Raw genomic sequence first — 24,980 nt, 5'->3', positions numbered from 1 at the left:
ATATGCCGTTTTGGATATGGCACGGGTACATTCACCTGCATTGCGCCACTCCTGTCACCAGGGCGCATCGCCAACGATGGACCACATTGTCAGCCCCCATTAGCTGCCTAGTAATAGAATAAACAAGCATACAGTTAGTTTGTCTCCCACGCAACCGGGTATCTGCCCGGCTAAGCTTGAGCGTCTCTCAAGTCGACCCCAGGGGATGTTGGCTGAGCTTACCGTTCGCCCAGCACACTGCATTAAGTTCATGCACAATACTGCGCTAAGTAGGGTTACCACGTCGCGCCCTGCCACCCGATCATCGCGCCTGGTGAGACACGAAGCAGAAGTGTTAGTTTTGATTGGCTGGTGGGCTGTAAAAATAACCGTGGGGGCCGTGCGGTCCCCGGCCCGTACCTCTCAGCCCCAGTCTCCACTCTCATACCTCTTGACCCTCGTTGGTAAGAATGCGCGAGGGTTCACTCGGACTCATGTAGGTAAGCAGCTTGCATGAGATTGACTTCCGGACATGTCGGTTGCCCTGTCTCACCGACCACCAACATACCGAGGAGTATGACGCATTACCCCTTTCTGGATACACGAGCAATTTATCACGCAGATCGTCACTGTGTGCTAGAAAGGGGCGAGCTGACCCCGCCAAACGCCCTATGAACGGTCGGTTGGATGCAGGATGCGCAGAGAATAGCCTTCAGCTGTGTCAACTCCTGCCGCTGTAGCCTCAGTCTGTACGCAGCACCCGGCGAGTCATTCCTTGTCTGAATCCAGACGCTCTTCTGGACAATTACTCACGAGGCAATTTGCTTCACACGGGGCTACTCTACCAATACGCGTTCGCTTTCATGTTGGATTTGGAGAGTGGTACCTACAGTGCCATGGCCATCCGTTGGGTTTGAGCCTAGTGCCAATATTCATTCTTATATAACTCTCGCTTCGGTGTCTTGTTTTGGATATGATTGCGACCCAGCTGGGTGTCTTGGAAAGCTATGTTTTAGCAGCATTATGGTCCGCACAATGGCCTGGGTACCTAATGCAGCCTTCGCCATCTCATCCCGCTTATCAGCTCACAGTCGTGATCATCCCTTGACCATGGCGACACCCCTTGCCTTTCCGGTACGATTGAAAGTTGCTCACAGTATTCATAGTGTGGGCCGCTTGTAGGGAAGGCATCTGACACTACTACCTACTAGGCTCCAACCGTACCTACATACTTTCTGAAACACACCAAAGCTCATGAGACTTAGTCTATTTGACAATTGCCGAGCTGCATGCGGACCTGTGCCTGTTTCATGCCGTAGGTACCTGCATATTGAAGTGGAACCCCAAGCTAAACCCCAACACAAAACAGATATGGCGCATATTACTGGGCCAAGATGGAATGAAGGGGTAGGAAAACGGGAAAGCTCGTGCCCAACAATGGTCCTTGTCATTGCTCATGATTCTAACCAGTACAGGCAAGGTTTATCCCAAGGTTGCTGCCTGTTCCCTGCTCGATTCTATGCCTATCCCCATAACGAATATCAGACAGCCTACGCGTTAAGATGTCCAGCAATCCCTATCCTTTCCAGACTATCAGACATCTCACCATCCATCCTTTTCATATCACACCCACTGACCCATCGAATAATCCTTTCCCTCTCTCACCCTGTCCACCATGAAACTACCCTTCTCGTACATCCTCAACCTCCTGCTCACCCTCCTCACCACCAACCCCCACTTCCCGAATCCAAACCCCTGCACCGGCGACTGCTGGACGCACGAGCCGGGCCTCATCAGCCGCCCCAGCGACAACCAATACTTCCGCTTCGCCACGGGCTCGGGAATCCACATCCACAGCGCACCCTCCCTCTCGGGCCCCTGGAAGTCCGTCGGAGAAGCCCTCTCCAACGGCTCCGTAATCGACCATCAAGGACGAAGGAACCTCTGGGCTCCGGACGTGCACTATGACACCTCAACCAATATGTACCATATGTACTATACCGTCTCAACAATTGGGTCACGCGATAGCGTGATAGGCCTTGCCTCCTCGCCTGACATGGCGCCCGAGAGCTGGACGGACCACGGCGCGGTGTTTCGGTCCACGAATAACGATCGCTATAACGCTGTCGATTCGAACTGGGTCCGGATTCACGGCAAGCCATATCTCAATTTCGGGTCTTCTTGGGATGGGCTGTTCCAGGTGCCGTTATCGCTGTCATTGATGAAGGATCTTAAAGAGGGGACGGGAGGACTCGCTACGCACGCTGTTCAGGATGCACTGAGTCATCTGGCGTCCAATGCAACGGGCCACCACCGTATCGAAGCACCGTTTCTATTTCAGCATCGAAGGTGGTATTACCTTCTCCTCTCGTCGGGCCGGGCAGATGCCTCTGAGAAGAATCTGCCGGCACAGGGAGAGGAAAACAGGATTATGGTATGTCGGTCGAAGAATGGAAGGGGCGAGTTTGTAAGTTTCCCATCGTCTTGCTTTGCTCCTTACTGTTCTCTTAGTTGACAATCTCAACAGGTGGATAAAGACGGGAAATCCTGCCGTGAGAGTGGAGGTACGACTTTACTCGCGTCTCACGATGCTATCTTTGGCCCTGGAGGTCAGGGGGTTATTGAGGATAAAGAGTACGGCCTGGTACTCTATTATCATTATGCGGATAGGAGCCTTGGTCTGTCGACTGAGCAGTATCGGTTTGGGTGGAATGTCCTGCGGTGGGAGGACGATTGGCCAGTGGTGTGAAGGACGTCTGCGATCTGCGACCAGGGCATGTCCTGGATGTAACGGCTTTCTGTTTGCGGACGTTTTCGAGAAATCCGTTGTACCCATGTAGTCTTCTTTTCCAGATACCTTGGGGTGGGTACAGTTCCCCCATATCAGCCCGGGCCTATACTACTGGAACTTTAAAGAATAGAAAAGTCTCCAGACAAACTTCAAGCATCCCCCTGAGCGTAATCTTCCCCCATGGAATTTCATCTCTTCCCCAAGCTCCCCGCAGAACTTCGCCTCGAAATCTGGCGCCTCTGCCTACCACACCTGGTCCTCGAGCTTGACAACCCCTTTAGCATCGTGGTTTACATACGTCAACGCTACTTCCCCTGCATCCTCCAAAAGACAACTCAGATCAACGGCCACAAGCCCCTAATTGCCCTCGTCTGCCGCGAGGCCCGAGACGTAGCCTATAAAGCCGGCCACGAGTTCGATCCCACACCCGACAATCCCGTCGCCTGGGCGTCAGGCACCTCACTGTACCAGCGGCTGGATCCAGCGCGCGACACGGTCCATCTGAACTGGGAGCCCGCATACGGGGCGGACTACAACAGCAGCGGCGACCATCCCGTCGAATTCCTGGCGTGGGTTGCCTCCACCACCAAGCTTAATGGCGCCTCGTTCATGTTTGGCCAACTGTCCTCCGTCAACCACCCGCCGTCTCGGGTCCTCGCTCTACGGCCTTCCTGGAGGGTTGTGGTTTACGTGGTAGTCATACACGCGGGCCGCAAGGCAGGCGCGGAATCAGAGCTATTCGGGCTTCTGGGTGATGCGCACATGCAGATCATTGATGTTGCGAGTCGAGACAGGGTCGACGCGTACTTTCGACTTTTCGAGGCATGCAGGGGCAATGATCCATGCCCGCAGGATATTTCAAGGGAATTGGTTAAGGCGGTGCCCGCGCGACTACGGGAGAGGATAGCTAAGGTATTCTGGAAGGAGGGGGCACCTCCAACTCTGCTGGTACCGGCTATCATGTTTCGCTTTTATACGGGGCGGCGCTATCGTACTGGGGCGCGGGAGCTGGAGAGTTGGGATGCGCGAGAGGAGCGGAGGAAAACGAACCCTTCGCCTCCGTCGGACTTGAATCGGGGACGGGGAAGGGGACGGCGGCGGGTGGTTTGTCCGGGTCCTAGTGAATAATCTTCCAAAATCCCCGGAGAATGGCCACTTCCCGGAATTCCGGGGGCTTCACCGGGAATCGGCACTCGTTTGGAATACAAACAGGCATAGCCAGACATACCTATTCATAGACATGTTTGTCAAGTGGCAGGTGCCTTTTCTTAAAAATAAACTTCCGGCCGATCCCGCCCCGCCGACTCCCGCTCCGCCCCTCCGGCCCGACCCAATCATGTCCGACCTCGGAGAGGCTGCCAAGCTTACCTATGGACTAAAGTCAGCTGTTTACCTATACAAGAGCCTACTGGACTACATTTGGGCAGGAGTTGAGGTTGGCGATAAACAACTGAGTTCAAACTTAGCAAGATGTGCCTGCTAGGTACATGCAAAACAATTCGAGGTAGAAGATGACGGTAAACCCATCTACGTGCCTATGCATGCATTGCGCAAAGCGCCGAGGTAGACGTGCCGATGGAGCCCTGTGTCCATTACGAATCATTCCGATGTGGGAAATCAAGTGTCGCCCCATGCCCCACGCGCTCTTCTATCCAGCGCTTAACGTCCACCATCGAAGAACACATGCCTGAAATCTGGAAGTCGCTATGGCCGCACAAGCCCGCCGCTCCGCCGTAAAGGAGACCACAGATCCGTCCCTCCCTGTCAATGATGCCAGACCCCGAATCGCCGTCCAGGGAAAACACCCCTTGGATTCGCCCTCTCGGCCCGACGTTTTCTTTCGTGATTACCCATTCCTCGGTAATCCCGTCGGTTATGGACTCATGCCTGGCCCCGTCTTTGCTGAAGCGCTGCCGGCGTTCCTGGGGCCATTTACAGTACGTTGAGACCCCGTTGCAGATCCCCCCCGTTACCTCCGTTGTCCTTCCGAATTTGCAATACCACTTGTCTTTAAGGAGAGGGCCAATTTCGTCGACCGTGGCGCCTGCCTCACGGGTCACTTGCTGAGGCGCATCATTGTCAGGGGCATCGTAGGGGCGATTTTCGCTTGAAACTCGGGGGAACAGGTTGATGAAGTTGGCTGGGCTGCCAGCGAACACTTCAGGGTCGAGCTCGATGAGAGCCCAGTCGGCGACCTTATTCTCTGCGATTGTGAGCCCGGAAGAGACAAGAGTTCTTCCCAGTTTCATGGGCATTCGATCCACGATCGCCAGTTGCTGGTTCAACTCTGCTACCGCCGTTGTTCGGCCAGCCAGTCTCTCCCTGGCCCCGTCTGAGACTCTAGCGCCGGCCATCTGGCAAGTCGCGATGTTCTGTTCCTCTTTTTTGAGTTCGGTTAGCTGATCCTTCAAGTATCTCTTGAGTGTCCATTTCGTCTTTTCAACGTCTCGTGGGGCGAACCACGAAACGTCCAAGGCCGTCTGGTTGGCGTTGCCCGGTGAGCTTCCGAATCGGGCGGCTGCTTCGATAATATCTTTATCGGCAGTGGTTGGAGGCCGTACGACATGGAAGTTGGTAAGGGCCCCGCGGATCGTGTTGCCCTGGTGTTGGAGGGTCACGAATGGGCCAAGCGTGCCTCCCCCCCTTTCCGGGAGGACGGTTATAGATGTGCCAGGAGCAGGGGTGCCACTTGTGCCCATGGATTCTACCAGGGAAACTCCGTCCGGGATCGTGTCGGGGTTGGCCGTGAAGATATAGCCGGGAATGAATTCTACGTCAATTCCCATGGCGTGTGAGTCATTATGGGGAAGTCGGAGTTTGATTTGGAGAGCCAAATCGTACCAGTCTTGGACACAGAAGGGGCTCACGAATACCACAATTGTAGGGGTGCTCTTGTGCTTTACAAGACCGAGTCTGAACAGCGACAAGAGACACCACTCGTTGCGCACCTGGCGGTCGACCAGCTCGAGGATACGGCGCTTTGCGGTCTCGTATATTGCGACTGCCGGATGATTGCTCGGGATTGCGAATAGCGAAGGCTGGAAGCATTTATCCAGAAACACAATCTCTACCTCGACGTCTCGAATTTCATGTCCGCGAATGAGCTGGTATATGGCGTCCTTGGTCGGGCCCAGTTCTCCCGGTATATGCGGAGCGCCGCTGAAGACCAGACGGAGAACTGTAGTGGCGCGGCTCCCAAGGGGGTAATTAGGCTTGGTTACGTTCTCTACCTGAAAGTGAAAGCTGTGGTGGTCGATGGGAAATCCATCGTCCTGCATGATTTGCAGGATAGGGGCCTTTAGAGCTTCGACTTGCCGCACGGTGGACGGCTCCGCGGGCGTTATCGTCAGAGGATAAGGCCACGGTGGGCGCATCGTGGTCGTTCTGTACCGATCACTATTATTGAGGTAGTCCTCAATACTAAGTTGCCCCTGGACTTCATCGGATGAGCGCTGCTCTCTTCTCCGCTTGCGGGGAGAGTCGGGGGGCGTGGGGAGGGCGTGAGTGGACGGGTGGAGGATCGGGCTCATAGGATCCATGATGACGATGGAGGGTTTGGCGTTGGAGGTATTCGGAGAGGAGATGAAGAGATAGAAGGCTGAAATTGGCGACGGGTGAGTCGCGGAATAATAGTAGTATTCGTACCTAGTTAGATAGGAGCCGATTGTCTGAATGATTCGACTTGGTAGCGGTAGGGTAAGTTCTTGATCTCGGAAAAGACCACGAGGAGTAGGGAGCAGTATGAGTCAAAGGACTGAGAAGGAATCGAGTTGGTATTTAAGCCTGCCATTCGACGGAGGAGACTTCCGCAGGCAAGTGAAAAGCTCTCTCGCGGACTCGAAGTCCCAAAGTTTATCCACGATGACTGTAACACTCTGTTGACAATTGGGAAGGCCTCGAATTACCATTCACAGGCACTGCTCAAGTCACCTGGGCTGGACAGCATTCACCCCGGCCCCGGGGCCCTTGTTGGCTTGCAGCATGCTCCCGTTCGTGCTCATTCACCACGGACCTCTGACCCGGAGGGACACACGAGCTTAGGCAAGGTTAATGATGTACCGAGCTAGGCTTACGTTCCTTAGTTAAAAGCTACTTGAGGCTTTTTGATGAGTTTGGGCTCTTGTTTCGGATCGGGGGTGTTTGACAACTGGGACTGCTGGCAGAGAAGGATGTACTCTGTGACTGCAGGTGGGATTGGGGCGGCAGTTTGGACGACGGTTTTCCTGTGGCAGACCGGAATGACTGGAGGCTGTGAAGACGGCTGTGGAGGTACTCGAGAGGGTGGGAGGTGTTGGAGTATAGTGACAGGCTATATAGTCAATTGGCTTTGCTGGTCTGGTGGTATGCCGACAGATTTCATATCCGTAGCCATTTAACTTCGCATGCTGTGCCTGAAATTGCTATCTGTGAGTTTATTCCGGTGGAGCGTGTGAGATGCATATGTCCATTGGATAGTTAGATTCGATCTTCTTTCAAGCTACTATGGGTGTAAATGTACGCCTATATAGATGAGTCTACTTCGCAAAAGTAGTGGAAGGGGAGTCTGTTAATAAAGGCTAGGCAGGCTAAATTCAACTATATTCCATGCTTACCTATCCTCGGTACTATATTACCATAGTAATCTCCTTGAATTTCTGTCTCTACTGAGCTGTCGTAGGTTAATAACTTAACATCCAGACCCAGCACCCAGTCTCCATGCTTATCTGCAGCAGGCGGCGTAAAGAACTTCTTCCCCAGGGCATTCCCACGGTGATTAAGCTTAAATACAGTAGACTCGCTGTCTTTTCCTTGGATTTGAATCTTGTCAGGTACCATAATACACTTGGCAATATGCGGCCGGTTTCTTTTTAAACTAGGAAAAGTCACTCCTACAGCAAGCATTAATCCAGTTCCAGCAATGTCAAGGCCCGAGCTGGGGCTACCTGCCCCCGATCCTGTCGCGGCTTCCCGAGTTCATGGCCGGGGTCGTTTGTGGAGCCCTTGTACGGAGTATGACCACGCCGTCCACGGCTAGGTAGGAACCCGCTGAAAAGACCCCGGGAGGCTCAACCTCCACTCCCTCAAGATTGACAACGAGAACTACCCTCGGTGGTACATACCCACAAGCCTACGCAGCCAGATTCATAGCTCAGAAGTGCGTTGGGTAGTTCGGGTGCCCGACGTCTCACGCCATAGCACTACGACTTCCAAAAACTATATTTTCTACCCCTGGTACATGTTGACGTGTCCCGGACTTCCGCCATGAGAACCAATCGCCAGGGTGCATTGACCTTGTTAAAAATACCCTTTTCTGCTGTTCGGACATCCACAGCTTCAGATGATATCGACTGCTTCTGCCCAGCCATCCCTGTGCTTTTGCTAAAGCCGTTCTCCGGATTTCTACTGGGCTGCCATCGCTGCAATATACCCTTACTCAATCTCATAGCACCTCGCCGCAAACGCCGCGCCGCCGCCCGCTAGAATCGGGTTGACCTCGGGCTCGTCCTCCGTAACTGGTGTCAGCGCATTGTGGCATAGTTGACTGTTCCGGCCTCTGTTAGGACACCATCGCACCTAGACTCTTTGGTGACTTACGTATACAGATAGCAGTACGTCGGGACGGTAAGTGTCTCCATCAGGAGTTTCACGTATGAAGACCTGCGCAGGTGGTACTCAGCTATGCATATGTCCACCGAATAGGTGGAGAAAGGTATGCTCACCGGAAGGGAAGCGCATAGCAAGGCTGGTCCTTAGGAAGAAGAGACGTATCGACATATGGGATATCGACTATTTCGACGCGGGGCTCGCTGCCGTTCAGGAGCCGGGTTTCTGTGAGTTCCTGACAGTGTGCGATCAGCATTCTTTGTTCTCTGTAGGAATCAAGCAGTGCGCTTCATAAACTCACGAGTTGGACTGAAAAGGCTCCGGGAAGCGATCCAAGCAAAGCCAGCGGCAGAAAAGCGGTAGGTCTCATGGTTAAGCAGTGGGCAGGACGGATGGTCGAGGGAATAGATACAAGTCTCAAGAAGTATGGGTGTTCATGGCTTATATACCTCGTCCAGTGCATTGTCTCGTTGGCTGCGCAAGCGCAGCATACATATTCTTCCGGTTAGAGGGCACGGCGCAGGTGGATATTTGACCGGCATCAAGGTAGTGCTTATTCAACTGCATGTAGTCTCCAAATTTCCATTAATAGTATCGTGCCTGACTCGGTCTTATCAAGCTGATGGACTGTGAGCCAATCGATAATGATTAGGGCAGCCCAGCCAAGCAATGCCACTTCATCAGGCGGATACGATTGTACGTCGGTACCTTGAAATCTAAGCAACTTCCACTCTCGGAAGTCCTCCGGCGATTCCAAGTCAATGATCTCTTTCAGGTCGCAAAGTTTCAAGGATGTCGAACGTTTGATTAGCAACCCTAATTCGCTGGACCTCAACGCCGTGGATGGCGTAGTGGGGCCTTGCCGGGCCGGTCCCTGGCCCCACCCACACACGGCTCAAGGGCTCCACTACGATGACCACGCCTCTCAACCACAAATGAGGTTTGAGCAGCCCTCCCTTGCGCTTCTAAGGATATTCAAATGCGATATACCATTGATACTAACTGTCCTCGTTTCTAGAGCTGTAAAGCCACGATCTGAGAAGCAGTGCAACGCAAATCCGTGGGTCGCGCATAAGATCGGAAAGCCGCAAATAGCCGCAGCCGTCACCGTACATACTACCCACCGGGCAACTGCTACGCTGACGCTGGCTATTCGCTGCACTTGTCCTTGACTTATCGATTGATCGCACCCCTAGGGCGCCCCATCCTCATTCACCAATGGAGGCACCGTTGACTTCTGGAGCCCCGGATTCAACAGATTGCGATCACAGTGACGTAGTCCTTAGAGAGTTAACGACAGACCGGGTTATCCCAAGCACAATGCGGCTCACGAGCTGGCCCGGTATAAATTAGAATTACGTGCTGAGTTCTTCAAGGTGTGAGACCGAGATGTCGCGCAAGGCAAGGCGGATTCCAATCAACGCGCTGTGCGGCACACCACCTCTGCCCAGCGAGACCCTACTGGTCGTACTTTCCTCTATCAGCTTCCTTGTGTGACCCTCATACCTACCGTATATGATCTCCGCCTGTCCACAGCAATTAGAGCTAAATATTCGTCTCCCACATCTTCACATTCCGATCCCGCCGTCGCCAGTAGTCGCTGGAAGGCCATTTAGCACAAGGCTTATTGAAATAGGTTTGTCCGGACACGTCAGCTGTGGTTAATGACTGTTGTATCTGCTGTAGGAGCAAATCCATAGCTGCCGTCGGTAAACTCGGGCAAGTCATTAAGACAGGGGCCAATGAAAACCGGACGGTGCCTCTGACTTTACGCCGAGGTCAATGTTAAGGACGAACTTGCCTACTCCCAGAGTTGTAAGGACAGTCCATTGGTATAGAAGAGATCGGGGGCACGGTTCCGGTTGTCCCATGCACTACTCATTTCAATATATTGTACGTATTATATGGGGGAGGCTCGACGTTCTCTTCTTTCCGAGGGTAGCATTTGACGGGATGGGTGTTTCACCTCTCGAGGTTAAGGATTATGATGGACGTTGGAGATCTTCATCACCATGAAGACCATTAAAAACACTCTTCCACAGTGTCCTTGTTGCAGAATAGGCGGAGGTGCTCTTCAAGGAGGAATATAATCTTTTCTTCCACTTCATCGCGAAACTTATCTTCTCCAAGAGACGTGCAAGCGGCATCCAGGCCGAACACGCATCTCTGCACCGCGGTGACGTAGATTGCCCCCGCAATATCCATCGACTTGATGAGACGCTTTGCAGTCACTAAGTCTGAGATTTCCTGCAGGGTAAATCAGCATACCAGAGAATGATTCTAACGCGGTCAGCACGTACAGGGGGAGCCATGGACCTCTCGTCATTGGTCTTCAACTGCGCAAATGGCATCCAGTGCCATAGCTCAATGAGAACTATTCCTAGCGCGAAAAGACAGGGTGCGGCGGGAATAATGGAGGGTGCACATCTTCTTGGCTCGGTGCGACTCGGGTCATTTGCGCCAAAGATAAGTTGGATAAATGGGTCTGTGACTTTGACGGTTCCGTCGGGTTGCTGTAACAGGAGAATATCCTGCGCGTCCCAAGTATCTGAAAGCCAGTGGCTGGAGTGTAGCTGCATGACCGATGATGCTAGCTTCAATCCCAGCTTCGACCTGAGGCCGTGGCTTGGTGATTTGTGCGCGATAAATGCCCGTGAGAGGGATATTGTGGGTGGCCGTCCTTTGCCCATGTTGACGACATGCGGTTGTTGAATATCGCGCAGGCGATGTTTCCTTTTCGTGCCATTGCTGATAAAACCTAACCAGTCGTTGGACGTTGTTGGCGTGGTAACGAGTATACATAAATCCTGAATCTCTGCGCAACTCTGGCTCGGTTTATTGGTATTGAGAGTGTTCACTGCAAATACCACTTGTTTGGGCGAGCGTACGCTGTGCAGAAGAGAGGAAAATCTCGAACTGGTCTTCTGCTGCGGTATTTTCGGATGACCGGAAGCAGCTAGCACATTCTCAGTGTCATCCCAGTCCTCCAACTCTAACTCTCGCCAGAGACCCGATGGGTCATGCACAGATGCTGGTTGGGTCAAGGAGAAGACGGTATGGAAGGAACTCGACTTTCTGGCTTGTTTGGCGCCCCGAAACTCCAATCTGATGTTGACCTCATGGTTCAGCATGCAGTTGCACGTCGGAGGAGTCGGGAACTTTGATCGAAGGGTATGATAGAGGTCGATGGCATGGTCTCGAATCCGCTTGTAGTGTCTCGTCGATTTATAGCGTGATCGGCGGGTCGGGGCCGTCGGTTGGACTTGGTCGGTGAGCCGTGCGAGGAAAGTGTTGAGCCGACTTGCGGTCTTCAGGTGCTCTGTAATCCTGTCACGGTTAATCACAAAAACAAGCTTCTTCCACTGTCGGTGTCGGGTTTTGCGGTCCAGAAGCTCTGGCGTGGTATCCTGGTCGACTCCGACAGATTCGCTGATCTTGGCGAGGTCTTCGCGCATGTCCTCGACGGTCTCCAGAAAGCGTTGGACTGACTCCAGATCAAGGATGTCTGACCTCAACCAAGAGCCTTCCGTCCAGCGTGGATGTTGAGGGTCTCGCATCATGCGGTCCACCTCGTCGGTGGTGAGATCCGATCGGAGAGTGAGATCCTCCAGGAAGCGCTGGCAAGAGTTGCGGAATGTGACTTGCTCACGGCCTAGGTCGCGGACGATTCGCTTGAGGACATGTTGGTAGTGGAGAAAGTCCTTGGCCACCCCCTTCTCCTCGGCATAGAATTTGAGGGCCTCGACGAGGATGGGGAAGAGGGCAAGAGCGAGCCCAGCGACTTCGAAGCCGGTTGCCATGACGGCGCAGGTGCAGAGAAGAAGTGTGTGTGAAGGAAGGAGGGGCCATGAAGGAAGCAGGCAAGACTGGTGAGACGAGGCTGGGCCCTTGCACATACCCCGCGTCTTGTCTCCCTCCTCCAGCCTCGTCTGCCACAACTCGCTTTCTGCCATCCAGTTCACAGCACAACTTCAATCTACAATGTCCGATGACAAAATTGTCTCAGAACGTGCCAATCAACGTTTTCCACAATCCGGAACGTCAATAAATTCTCTACTCGTTGCATGCACTCGCGGCTTTGCTTCCGCTCTCAAGCCCCAGTTATACAACCATGCAGACTACGGAAACTCCTCCGTTGACCTCCAAGAAGAGCTGGGACGGCTTCAACTGTGGGCTGGAAATCTTGGTGCCCATCGCAGGCCGCGGGACAGACTATCGCTCGATCACCGCTTGAGAGAGGCCCCCGAGTTGCATAAGCTCGTTTGCGAACATCTGTCGGATATACGCGAATCCCTACAGGCCGGTATTCTACCATGGCAATCGAATACCAACTGATCGCTGATTTTGACTAGTGAATACAACTGTAAGCTCTGGAGGGGTCGCCTCTGCGTATCAGGAAACTCAGTCTCCTCTCCCAGACTCGGACGATTCAGATTGGGATGAACTCATATCAGCAATGAGAAGTGCAAGTGGCAGCGTCTCAGCCTTACATGACCATCTGGTTGACATAGACCATGCCGTCACAAGTCTGTATGTATCCTTGGGGTCAATTCGCGGCCACAAAGCTGACGCAAGGCAGTTACAAATTCTCTGTGACGCTCGCAAATCCGGCAAGAAGAGACGTATCAGCAAAGGCGGCCAGCATTACACTAGGCTTCGACGTAAACTACGATATTCGGCATGCGGCGCAGAAGTTTGGGTTATCGGAGGATTGCGATTTGGCACAGCGCTTGGGCAAGGCTAACATGAAACGTCGCCAGATGCTTGCTTACCACAGGCAACACGACAGCAAGATTTCGAAGCATGCGCATGCTTTTTTCGATGAGCACGTCGCCCAGGATACGAATAATATACTGGACGCTACTTTTTACCAACACTCCCCTGCTGTCAATATTGCTGTTAGTGTCCCTGGTGTGAAGAGCACCAAGTCCACTGAGTGGACACAGGACACCACTGTTTCCACAGTTCTTAACCACGACATTCTTGAAACTGCTTCAGATACAGAACGAACAGTCTTCTCGGACACCGGCTCAACCGCCGATCACACAGTTCCTCAGTCCAGAATCCCCTTGCCCCCTTTATCGGACACAGTTGTCGAACAAACTCCATTCATTTGCCCTATATGCTGCCAATGGATCGTGCTGAAGAACCTCACCAGAGACTGGGAACTTCATGTATACAGTGACTTACAACCGTATATATGCATGTTTGGAGATTGCGTCCAGAGCGATCAACTCTATGGCAGCTATAGGGAATGGAGCGAGCATGAGCGCCAATTCCACCGCCTTGAATGGCTGTGCGTGTTTTGTTCTAAGCCATACGATTCTAAAAACGGGTTATCGATGCACATTCAGCGCGAGCACGCGGACGTCATTCCAGAAAGTCAGTTACAGCTTCTTACAGACGTTTCGAAACGGCCATCAAGCAGAGCTCATCAATGTCCCTTGTGTACCAAGCCTCCCATATCTGACCCCGAAACATTCCAGTTTCATCTAGCCCGTCATCTGCAACAGTTGGCTTTGTTCATTTTGACTCCTTACGATACCGACGTCCTGTCCGGCTCTGACAATCAGTCGTTCCAAGACGCATCGGATAGAAGGGAAAGATCCGACAAGGTGGATGAGCAAGATTGGCTGGATGGACTGGATGACATGGATAAGTTGAAGAGGCTCGATGAGACGGATGATATGAGTGAGACGAATGAGACGTATGATATGGATGAGATGAGTGAGATGGATGATATGAATGAGACGAATGAGACGGAAGGGCCTGGTGAGCTGAGTGAATCGGATGACCCAAAGAGCACCGCCAGCACGGCACTCGCACGCTTCAAGGAGGGGCTCCACAAACACAGTGTACAATCATCGGCTGTTCATGCGAAGTTCATCCCTATAGCCCATGTTCACCATCTAGTGAGAAAGCACTTGCTAGCTATCCTTCGTGAGGAGTCGATAGTTCAGGCCGAGAGCACCTCTCGGTTCGGCAGGATAATCGAGAAGGAGGCACCAAAGGTCTTCACGATTTTAGCGCAGGTGAATCGTGAACGGTGGATAATTGAATTTTTGAATGAGGGGATACGGGACAGCAATTTACCCTTCATGCCGGCCTCAACCTCCAGCAGCATGCCTCTAGCCCTTGTCACCAGGCAAGGCGAACCGATCCGAGCATTGGAAACCTGGGACAACAAAACGATCAGAAAGTTGTGTAGGAAGCAGTATTGCGTGCTGAGTCCTGTCTTTAGCAGGGGAAAACACTACAACCTGAACAACTTACACATCCTTCCCTTCATGAAGAAGGAGACCGAGGAAGCTCGAGCGCATCAGGCACGGGCCGCAGGGGGGTATGGAGAAGTGTACCGAGAGTACATCCATCCGAACCATCATACCTTCGAAACCTCTTCGCCGAACAATGTAAGCATCGCCTGAAAGGTCTTTCGAATCTTTTACCAAAGCTAATAAGTGCGTCATCTCCAGGAACTGGTTGTTGCTGTCAAGCCCTTATCCAGGGATCAGGACTTTGAGCTCGAGAGCAAGGTTTATCGCGACTTGGATCCACCTGGCCATCCCAACTTGGTTCAACTCTTGTTCACTTTCCGCATGGAGGACAAGTACTCTTGCGTCTTTCCGTGGGCCGACGGAAGCTTGAGGGATTATTGGGAGCGATATCCAAGTCCAGAGCACAATTCTGACGTTATCATCTGGTCCCTGACACAGATGGCGGGAATTGCGAATGGGCTGGCCGTTTTACATAATGTCATGGATCCAGCGCCAGGGAAGTCTCGCTACGGTCATGGAGACATAAAGGCACAGAATATCCTCTGGTTCCGTGATCCAAAGGTGCTGAAGATATCCGGCTTAGGGCTAGTTAGTGTGCGCGGCAGAGACTCTCCCATCCACCTCAGCACAGTCGTTGAATCGCCCACATACTCACCCCCAGACAAGCAAAGAGGGCATATCGTCGGGGCCAAGTCGGATATTTGGATGCTTGGATGCTTGTACCTCGAGTTTGTCACCTACCTTGTTCTCGGAAACCCAGCTATTCAGTTCTTCTCTGAACAGCGACAAGAACCGGACTCCGAAATCCCCGAGTTATCAAGTGACAGGTTCTATTCGGCGGACTACGAGAGCGTCAAGCCGTCCGTTACCCTTTGGGTCAAGTACCTGAAGCAACAAGCGCGCTGCTCCAGCCTCATACACGACATCTTGGACCTCGTGATGAACGAGATGATTCTCATCCACCCTGGTTCCAGAAGCACGTCGGCGGAGATCTCCGCGACCTTGGACGGCTTACTTCAACGCGCCAAGGAGGACGACAAATACCTTCTGGAGAGGAAAGTTGGCGTTCAAAATGCACCGGTCGGTCTAGCTACTCGTCCAGCAAAGTCACTGCGGTCACGGCACCAATGACTGCCTACGTATAATCATCATCCATCCTCCTTACTTTAATTTACATCCTTGCATTTGTTTCGGAATACCATGAAGCCATTGATATTGTCCACTCAGGCTCCATCATCCAAGACCAACATGAAAAGCTGTGCTTTGTATATACCCTTGCTGAGGCTTAGTACCTAGTCCGCGGCTTGTGTCTTGTTTGCAATAAGGTCTATATAGATATACCCCATTGTCCTGGAACTCATCCACATATTACTCTAGACGATAACTTCCATTTGATATGCCGCCCGTTCACCTGGTCTATCTTTCTACAATCCATGGACCTTGTCCTTACCTACCTCATTCGGACATGCTCAGATCACCGGGATCGGACCCACCCAATCGCCCCACCCAGCGCACATTGGAGTTGGACCCACCCTGGAAGATATAGTGGCCCTCTTGGACAATTTCATCAAGTTTGCAATCTAACTAAGACCCCTTTTGACTGCTTTAGATGGCTAAGTGTATTATTCATATGCTTGACCTTTCTTCGGTATTCTCTACGGTCAAGGCGGCGAAACTGCTGCTGATGCAGGGTTGGAAGCTCCTGATACCATAGTGGGAAGCTATGACGCTACCTAGGAAGAATGCTAGATGGCTAGCTTGTACTGCCTACACAGAGAGAAGATATTATGCTGCTCAATTCAGTATACCTTCTGGCTTCCTGTTCGTCTGCCTCTGGGAATAGGGTTATGCTCATTCAAACTGGCCCACCTGCTTGCGTTCGTGTCTTGACTGGTCCAGACGATCCTTCTGTCGATATACCCCAGCGGAAGTTGAGCGCTCGACGCTATGCATAAGGCCACGCCCAAGACCTACCTGGACTTGCCGGGAATAACGAGGACGTCGATTTGATGCCTCTCTATCATTGTCCACATCCGCCCTACTCCACCACCTAGTATGGTAGTGAGCATATTCTTGCGTGGGGCTATCTGGCTTGTATATGTCTTGTAACGGGAAATGTGGGTGACCATTCGGCTGACGTTGTAGGTAGATAAGGAAACAAGGGTTTCGGCATCGCTTTTCATCTTTGCTGGTGGAGAAAGGTTAGCCTTGTTCTTGTCTTCTTTGCGGTCGTTGCCCGAGAAAGGTCGTCTCTGGACAGCCGTCCAGACGCCCATTAGGCTTTTATTGTTGCTTTACTAGTTGAACAGACTCGGCGGTTTGACTCTCCATGAGCAAAGGTCCCGATCCTAGGTAGGTTTATCTCTCAGCACAAACAAGTACGTAGGTATCGAGCGGTTGCTGGAGGCCGATCGTCGGAAATCCCCAATTCAAAGCCCACGGCGGCGGAGGCGCACGCACAAAGAGCAGGAAATACAACTGCCGGCAATGGGTCTATAGAGCCGAGGCTGCAGAGGAGATCTGTATTATCGAACCGAACGTCGGAGGAGGAGCAATCGGCGATTACGAGGAGGGAAGGCAGGGGCCGAGCTTTGGACCTACCATAGTCGGAGCAAGGATGAAGGACGCTTGGATGCCAATGAGGCCCTGGGTTGGTTTTCCTGCAGGATTGAACGTATTAGCCAGTTATTTGTGAGTGTAACCGGAAATCGAAGGTAAAGCAACAACACAACGGACAACCACAAGAAGACGGAGCCGGCACACTAGGTAAGCTAAAGGGGATGGGAAGAGAAGGGAGATAAAGAGGTTTTTATAGCTGGCTTATGGTCATGGGATAGGGTTATCTGTTCAAGCGGGACAGAAAAGGAAGTGAGACACCCCTGGGCCAGCTGGAGCTGTCCTCCTTTCAGGCGGCAGTGGTTTTCAGGTTTCAGGTGAGTTCTCGGCAGTGGCAACCTGGGTTACGACGTAAGTACAGTAGTATCTAGCATGAAGCCATGCGCCTAGGATGAGTACAGAAAGCATCTTTCATACTGCCTCGTTTTCAACCCTCCTACCGTATCCTACCTCCCTTCAGTTGCTGTAGTCACCAAGTACCTAAGCCCATCAACGACCTCCACCAGTCCGTCCTTCCTGCTACCTACCCTTCTGGTCCCATAAACTCCTCACCGTAACTTCATCCTGCCACGCCCAATCTTCCTCTTCAGGACTATCCTGGACCACAAACCGAACCTCCTTCTTCTGGCCAGGCACAAGCAGGAATGCGTTCTCCGTAAAGTATCCCACCAGTCCGGCGGGATAGTCGAGCCATGTGTACAGAGAAACGCCGGCCTTTGCTTCGACTGTGAAGGTCCCGCTTTGAGCATCGTAAGAGAGTTCGAGCTGCGGATCGACAAGGGCCAGGTCCTTTGGGGACGATGGGGTGAAGTAGTTCTCGTGGGTCAGTGAGGTGGTCTTGTCCGCGTTTGGGAGGTGGGCTTCGCTGGAAAGGGAGAAAGTGAGGATTGAGTTTCTTGGATCGGTCAGGTTGAGGTCGTTGATGTTTGTGCTGTAGATCTTTGTGGTGTTGATCGCGCCGACGGTAAACTCAAGAGTCGTAGGTGTCCCGGCATTGTCCACAATTTCCTTTCCAGAAAGTGTTGACCACGTCAAATCGACAATCCCCGATGCTGACTCCCAGAGATCTGAGGTTACATATATCTCCAGGTCACCGGTAGTATAATTCCAGAACGGAGACACAATGATCGGCTGGTAGATATCTCGCGCAACATAGTGCAGCACCTTCCAGCGTCCATCATACTCAATCCCAGCCCACGTGGGCGCCTGCCAGATATCCTCTAGCTGCCAGTAAAGCGAGCCCAACTGCCGCTCAGGCATTCCGCTCCCTCTCCGATAGAACTGTATTTGGGATTTATAAAAGTCCGCTTGGAATAGTTGCGTCGCGAAGCACCATGCGCTAAAGTTGGCAACAGGATCTGAATACTCCGGAATCGGATAGTAGCGTTCTACACCAAGAGTCATCTCAGCCATCCCTCGCGACGAATTGTGGCTTTGGCCGTAGCCTTCTGATGGATAATGCCGGTTGCGGAGGACAACCGTGGTACTGTTGAAGTGCAGGTCTTCATCCTCAACCACTTGCCGCCATGCTTGTAGGCTGGGCATGCTGTGGAAGCCAAATTCATTGGCGAAACGCCCAACGGGGTACTTGGAGAAGTCAAACGAGACGGCGGTGTTGTAATTGTAGTAGTCTGTATCGCCGTAGTAAGAGCCTTCTTCGGTCTTCTCGTACCGCTGGGTCATGGGGACAGGGGCAGAAAGGTTAACGTTCAGGTACCCTTCCGTAGTGCTGCTGGGCGAGTATGATATCGATCGGCTATTTTCGTAGACCAACGGTAGAATCAGACTGATATACAGCTTTTCGTACTCGGCGAGATACTTGGGGTAGTGGTCGGGGGCGGCATCTCGGGTCATTGGAAGCATCAAACTCTCGATCTCATTTCCTCCGGCCCACAAAGCCAGAGATGGATGGTGGTTCACTCGGCGCACGTTGTATACTACCTCCTCGGCGACGTTGTCCAGAAAGTCTTCATTCACCGGGTACATCGCGTCACTAAACTGAAACTCACTCCACAGCAAAATACCCCTTTCGTCCGCCAGGTCGTAGATGAAGTCAGGCAGATATGCGCCGGACGACCAGATCCGGAGCATGTTCTGATTCCCAGCGACAACGGCGTCGAATAGTCGAGTCACCTTCTCCTTGGTTACTCGGGGCCAGAATGTATCAGGCGGGATAAAATTGGAGCCTTTGGCATAGAACTCCTTTCCGTTGACCTCAAAATGCCAGTTTGCACCGGGGGCAATGCCCTGGGCTAACTGAGTGTCGGTGATATTCCGCTGATTGAGGAAGATGGTTCGGAACCCTGTCCTCTTTGTGACTTGAATAGTCTGTTCCGCTGGGCCATGGACAGTAATCGTAACATTGTATAAGTTTTGAGCCCCAAGGCCAGAGGGCCACCATAGATTTGGGGATATGTCTCTAAGCGTCGCTACGCCGGTTACAGTAGTCCCTGCGATGTTAAGAGTATCGGCATTTTGGCTCGCGAGTATCTCGCCAGATTCGAGGTCCGCGATCTCTATCGACATTTGGCTCTCGGAAGGGAGACTTCCTATAAAGTCTATGCTGGCGTTGACAACCCAGAGTTGGTCTTGGTCGGGCGGAAGATAGTTGATGCCTCCTTGTTTGTAGATATCCAGATCCGTGTTCAAGACATAAACATACTTTTCCAGCTGGACAACGTACGCCGGTTTCCACGGACCAGAAGGGGCAAAGGCAGGACCCCAGTCCCAGCCGAAGTCTGACTGCTGTTTGCGCATAAGCCAGCGATTGGGCAGTTGAGCAGTCAGTTGGACAGGCCATACTGGCGTGCTTTGATCGGCGGCGATTGCGTTTACAGTCTTCGGAGCACTTGCAAAATCTAATCGGATAACTGGGTCTTCGGTACACTCTCTCAGAGACGTGGAAACATCAAAGGAGTATTGGCGGAATTGGTTGTTCGTGGAGGCAATATGCTTTCCGCAGAATGTGACAGTAGCGAACGTGTCAAGCCCCTCAAACACAAGCCAGGTTGATTCGTATTCTTCCAATCTGATGAACGTTAGATCCATTGTTCAGTATGGCAAGGGCACATACAAGTCTGGAATTGGATCACTCGTATATGTCCAGTCTGCTTGGTGCACCCATTGAAGGTCGATCTCGTTCAATCCATAATAACTGGAGGCAATGAGCAACTACCTAGGTATTTCTTTGCTGATTCGGATAACCTACGGGTCGTCTGTTTCGTCAATAGAATTGTTCTTCAACGGATGGAAAGATCTTACCAATTACGCCTGCTTTGAACAGGTCCAGGTGGACATGCGAAGGAAGAGAGGCCGGCACTGTAATGTTGAGAGCAGGGCTAGAGAGAGTCCATTTCACGTCACTCAAATCAATGTGTCGCCCAGAGCCGGTAGCTATATTAGAAGCCAGGAGAGCTTGCGTTGCAACTTCACGGAATCGCGTCATGGGGATCTGCTCCGTAAGCAAGGAATAGATCTGAGACAGCCCCATGTTTGCTGGTCAAGATCATAGGATATATAATGGGCGACGCCGACGGTGTACTGAATGAGGGGATCGGAAGCAAGGCTGGATCAAAAGAGGGGAAACATTGAAGATCAACACTAAAAGGTCGTTCCTTGCGTCACTTATACTGCATCAAAAGAGGAGGTGGACTGGGCGCATTGCATCGAGCGTTGCATTCCCCAGACCCCGGAGCCCAATCATGGCATGTAACGAGTCAAGAGCCAGAATGAACCAGCTGCAATAGTCAATAATCAAGGCAGTACATCTTATCCTGAAATATTATACTTCTACCGAGTACGGAGTAAAGTCCAGGAATAAATAAGATGGTGACGGTGATAGCTGGCGGGAGTCGGGATTGTTGCCTGACAGAACGTTGGTGCCTTAAGGCCGCAAACAATTTCCGCGTCGCCAGCTGGGAACAAGGAACATCCTTGCGGAGACTCAATTTCCACTCCGTCCGACCTTTCTTCCTCCCAGCCATATCTATCCCTTCAAAACACACCATCATGTCATCCAGATCATTATGGCGGAGCTTAAGACTCGCTTCCAAGCGTCAATTCGCCGTCCCCGAGACTCAATACCGCTGCTTTTCCTGCTCCATGCGGACCCAGAACCAGCCCAAGTCCGACAAGGATCGAATGACACACTTTGGCTTTGAAAATGTACCAGAACACGAGAAGGAGTCAAGAGGTATGCCCTACGCGCGCAGCGCTCAAGGTTACTTCGATCTCCGCAACTAACCCGGCTTACTCCCAGTCGGCGCGGTCTTCAGCTCGGTCGCCTCATCGTACGATACCATGAACGATCTTATGTCAATGGGCATCCATCGCCTATGGAAAGACCATTTCGTCCGCTCCCTAAACCCCGGATCCGCTCTTCCTTCGCGCAACGTCGACTCAGCCGAGAAGGGCTGGAATATCCTCGATATTGCCGGCGGCACCGGCGATATCGCATTCCGCATGCTCGACCACGCCACGAACATCAACCACGACCATCACACCCGAGTAAAGATCGCCGATATCAACCCGGACATGCTTGCGGAAGGCAAGAAGCGCAGTATCGAGACACCGTACTATAACACGGATCGGCTATCGTTCATGGTCGGCAACGCGGAGCACATGCCCTCGATCCCGGATAACTCGGTCGACCTGTATACCGTGGTGTTTGGCATCCGAAACTTCACCGACAAGCAGGCGGCTCTTGTGGAAGCGTTCCGTGTGCTGAAACCGGGCGGTGTCTTTGCGTGCATGGAGTTCAGCAAGGTGGACAATGCTTTGTTCAACGCGGTATACAAGCAATGGAGCTTCAGCGCCATACCTTTGATTGGCCAGTTGGTCGCGGGAGACCGAGAGAGCTACCAATACCTGGTTGAGAGTATCGAACAGTTCCCTACTCAAGAGGAGTTCCGTGGGATGATCCAGAAGGCTGGCTTTATGATCCCCGGACGGGGCTTTGAGAATCTTACCGGAGGCATCGCCGCTATCCACAAGGGTATTAAGCCTTTGTCCCGGGTGTAATCGACCCCCGGGTGGGGTCTATACCTTTATGTATACTACTATATAGAAGTGTAATATATGGAGTTGGCTTTCACTGTGTGCATTATCTATCGGGTCAGCTCCTCCGAAGGGTCTAGTAGTACTGTTATCGCCGAGTGGGGGACGAGAAGGATCGACTTAGCATCAGAATCGCCTCCGATGAGGTGATTCCCCATGAATTCAGGCGCCCGCTTAAGTTTTTTCTTCGATGGAGGACACTGCTAACTATCTAGAATAATTATATGGTTGACATATCCTGTGGAGCGACATTTTCAATTATTGAGACCCCAATCGAGTTATCAATCAGCGGAATTTTTTCTTTATCTGGCCGCATCCGATCGCTCTCCACCCACTCGTCCCGGGGCCTTTTGGCATTTGCCCCTCCTCCACTTCTGCCTTCTCCGACGCGGCATTGACTCGAGCCCTTTTCTCAGGTCTCCTCCCCTGGGAGACCAGCCCACGGACCGTCCTTTGACCTTCTCACACCTTGTTCGAGAATGCCATCGTGACAATGGGGCTCCTCAAGCAGCAGTACCGCATCCCGCTCGCCTCCGCCATGCCCGCTTCAGGCGCATCCATTCGGAGTGCCTTCGCAGGGCTTCCCATGACCCCTCCGGAGCCTGCTGACGGCGTCCTGGCCCCTGCCAATCCGATTCCAAAGGACGCCGCGTCTGTGGCTTCCGCCATCCACGTTATCTCCACGGAGCGCGCGGCCCTCGCGCATCTGGAGCGTCTTTATCAGACGGATCAGCTGGCTCAGGAACACCTTTCTCGCGCGGTGGATCAGATCACAAGGACGGTTCGGGATGGAGGGAAGCTGGTTGTTTGCGGGGTGGGCAAGAGTGGGAAGATTGGTAAGAAGCTCGAGGCGACGATGAACAGTTTGGGTATATACAGCACTTTTTTGCATCCGACGGAGGCGTTGCATGGGGATTTGGGGATGATCAGGCCGGTAAGATACTACTCATCCAAACACTTCATTGACAATTGCTAATTGAGAACTGTGCAGAATGACACCCTCCTCCTAATCTCCTTCTCCGGCCGCACCCCAGAACTACTCCTCTTACTTCCTCATATACACCCGACAATCACCATCATCGCACTCACATCCCACCTTCACCCATCTACATGCCCGCTTCTATCCTTCCAGCCTCTGGACAAGGGCATTCTTCTTCCAGCGCCTATTCATGAAGACGAAGAAACCTCTATAGGCGTGTGCGCGCCGACGTCCTCCACAACCGTCGCCCTGGCCCTCGGCGACGCCCTAGCTATAGCTACAGCCCGCAAACTCCATACCGCACCAGGCCGCGGGCCAGCGGAGGTCTTTAAGAGCTATCACCCCGGCGGTGCAATCGGGGGTGCATCTACGGCCTCCACGCCGCTTAGCATGAGCTCGTCCGGCGTCTCATTCACATCGAATCCGTCCGACTTCCTCCCAGGACCAGTTCGCCAGCCCCAGCCTCAGCATCAACACAACAGGATATCTTCTCTCCCAGACACTGAAGTCCCAGATGCAGACCAATCGCAGTCAGAGTCCGACGCAGAGCCAGAAGAGTCAATCCCACCTCCAGACTCAATCGCAAACATGATCACCGTCCCGCTCTCCCAAATCCCAACCCTCTCCCCGTCACCCTCAACGGGTAAACCCCGCCTCCTCGACGTCCTCCTCACAGCAATCCAGCACCCGGACGCAAGGTCATGGGTGTTTGTCTCCCCCGACCTTCTCATGGCCCCACGCCAGCTCCGCTACCTCTCTTCAAACGGCTACGTCGACATGGACATCTCATCACTCAGCAGACCGTTCATCGCGCACCGTGAAGACTGGACGTATATCACAGACGAGCACACCATCGACGAAGCAAAGGAATACTTCCCGTCCGATGACCCGAGCCGCGGGAACGTCGTCGCCGTAGTCAGAGGCCAGGACTTTGATAATGTCCTTGGTGTATTCGAGATTGAGGACCTTTGGGATAGCTGATCTGCTGCCCGCCCGTACCGGTACATACTGCGCTTTCTTTCCCCCTGTTTAATTTCCTGTTGGGGACGGGAGCTCGCTTTGCTTTGTTTCCTGGTTCTTTCTTTCGATTGCTCCCATCTCTTGCATATTATGTTCCCTACATACATGGGCCCTGGCCCCTTTGTCACGATGTACATGACCTTTTTATTTATCTATGCCATGCGGGCCTGTCTATACTCCTTTGCCGCCCTTCGGCTTTCGCCGACCCGTTTTCGTTTTTCGCCACTGTCAATGGGACCTCATTTCTTCGAGCTTCATGTCATTTGCAGAATCCATAGCTGTTTATCTAGATTTCTTTATCTCTTCATCTGGATAAGATAAAATATCATGATAGAAAGACTTTCGTTTTTTTTTGGTATGTTTTCTCTATATCTTATTTAGAGGGGGGTGATTATTCGGTTGGCCTGGATTGATGCAAATAAATATTTTAGACATTTAGATGGGAGACGGGCTTCTGACACCTTTAGCCATCTAACGCCACTGAGACTTACGGAGGACTCCTTATTTGTTATTACACATTTTTCTCTTGGTTGAAAGCTTGTATTCAAAAAAAGAAAAAAAGACCTCTTGTATATACATTCGCTGGGCTGGTCCAGCTGTGGGTCTAACTCTACCGGACTCTATCTGATCGCGATATCGGTACATGAAACATGGGAAGGGTATAACTTCATCGACAAGGAAA

At 52.3% G+C, this 24,980-nt stretch overlaps 9 protein-coding genes across 9 annotated transcripts; 5 read left to right on the top strand and 4 right to left on the bottom strand.

Annotated features, from left to right (window-relative positions):
* Window positions 1-1,654: 1,654 nt before the first annotated feature.
* On the top strand, window positions 1,655-2,728 carry DSM5745_05040 (arabinan endo-1,5-alpha-L-arabinosidase; the record flags this gene model as incomplete). Its single annotated transcript, XM_026747056.1, has 2 exons — window positions 1,655-2,446; window positions 2,507-2,728. The coding sequence occupies 2 exons, from the start codon at window positions 1,655-1,657 to the stop codon at window positions 2,726-2,728; spliced, it is 1,014 nt and encodes a 337-aa protein (XP_026604536.1).
* Window positions 2,729-2,950: 222 nt separating this feature from the next.
* DSM5745_05039 (2EXR domain-containing protein) lies at window positions 2,951-3,898 on the top strand (the record flags this gene model as incomplete). Its single annotated transcript, XM_026747055.1, has 1 exon — window positions 2,951-3,898. The coding sequence occupies one exon, from the start codon at window positions 2,951-2,953 to the stop codon at window positions 3,896-3,898; it is 948 nt and encodes a 315-aa protein (XP_026604535.1).
* Window positions 3,899-4,362: 464 nt separating this feature from the next.
* Window positions 4,363-6,309, bottom strand: DSM5745_05038 (uncharacterized protein; the record flags this gene model as incomplete). Its single annotated transcript, XM_026747054.1, has 1 exon — window positions 4,363-6,309. One exon carries the CDS (start codon window positions 6,307-6,309, stop codon window positions 4,363-4,365), a length of 1,947 nt encoding a protein of 648 aa, XP_026604534.1.
* A 1,870-nt stretch (window positions 6,310-8,179) lies between these two features.
* On the bottom strand, window positions 8,180-8,723 carry DSM5745_05037 (uncharacterized protein; the record flags this gene model as incomplete). The annotated part of the gene is made up of 4 exons (XM_026747053.1): window positions 8,180-8,291; window positions 8,345-8,407; window positions 8,470-8,588; window positions 8,655-8,723. The coding sequence occupies 4 exons, from the start codon at window positions 8,721-8,723 to the stop codon at window positions 8,180-8,182; spliced, it is 363 nt and encodes a 120-aa protein (XP_026604533.1).
* Window positions 8,724-10,375: 1,652 nt separating this feature from the next.
* Window positions 10,376-12,153, bottom strand: DSM5745_05036 (uncharacterized protein; the record flags this gene model as incomplete). Its single annotated transcript, XM_026747052.1, has 2 exons — window positions 10,376-10,600; window positions 10,654-12,153. The coding sequence occupies 2 exons, from the start codon at window positions 12,151-12,153 to the stop codon at window positions 10,376-10,378; spliced, it is 1,725 nt and encodes a 574-aa protein (XP_026604532.1).
* Window positions 12,154-12,867: 714 nt separating this feature from the next.
* DSM5745_05035 (uncharacterized protein) lies at window positions 12,868-15,759 on the top strand (the record flags this gene model as incomplete). The annotated part of the gene is made up of 2 exons (XM_026747051.1): window positions 12,868-14,763; window positions 14,827-15,759. 2 exons carry the CDS (start codon window positions 12,868-12,870, stop codon window positions 15,757-15,759), a joined length of 2,829 nt encoding a protein of 942 aa, XP_026604531.1.
* A 2,004-nt stretch (window positions 15,760-17,763) lies between these two features.
* On the bottom strand, window positions 17,764-20,734 carry DSM5745_05034 (beta-mannosidase mndA; the record flags this gene model as incomplete). Its single annotated transcript, XM_026747050.1, has 4 exons — window positions 17,764-20,272; window positions 20,318-20,398; window positions 20,453-20,459; window positions 20,506-20,734. The coding sequence occupies 4 exons, from the start codon at window positions 20,732-20,734 to the stop codon at window positions 17,764-17,766; spliced, it is 2,826 nt and encodes a 941-aa protein (XP_026604530.1).
* Window positions 20,735-21,252: 518 nt separating this feature from the next.
* DSM5745_05033 (class I SAM-dependent methyltransferase) lies at window positions 21,253-22,263 on the top strand (the record flags this gene model as incomplete). The annotated part of the gene is made up of 2 exons (XM_026747049.1): window positions 21,253-21,436; window positions 21,503-22,263. The coding sequence occupies 2 exons, from the start codon at window positions 21,253-21,255 to the stop codon at window positions 22,261-22,263; spliced, it is 945 nt and encodes a 314-aa protein (XP_026604529.1).
* A 574-nt stretch (window positions 22,264-22,837) lies between these two features.
* On the top strand, window positions 22,838-24,259 carry DSM5745_05032 (uncharacterized protein; the record flags this gene model as incomplete). The annotated part of the gene is made up of 2 exons (XM_026747048.1): window positions 22,838-23,233; window positions 23,291-24,259. 2 exons carry the CDS (start codon window positions 22,838-22,840, stop codon window positions 24,257-24,259), a joined length of 1,365 nt encoding a protein of 454 aa, XP_026604528.1.
* Between the last annotated feature and the right edge of the window lie 721 nt (window positions 24,260-24,980).

This window comes from Aspergillus mulundensis, assembly GCF_003369625.1.
Source record: "Aspergillus mulundensis strain DSM 5745 chromosome Unknown scaffold_4, whole genome shotgun sequence".
NCBI classification, from domain to species: Eukaryota; Fungi; Ascomycota; class Eurotiomycetes; order Eurotiales; family Aspergillaceae; genus Aspergillus; species Aspergillus mulundensis.
This window is presented reverse-complemented; position numbering and strand designations above follow the sequence as displayed.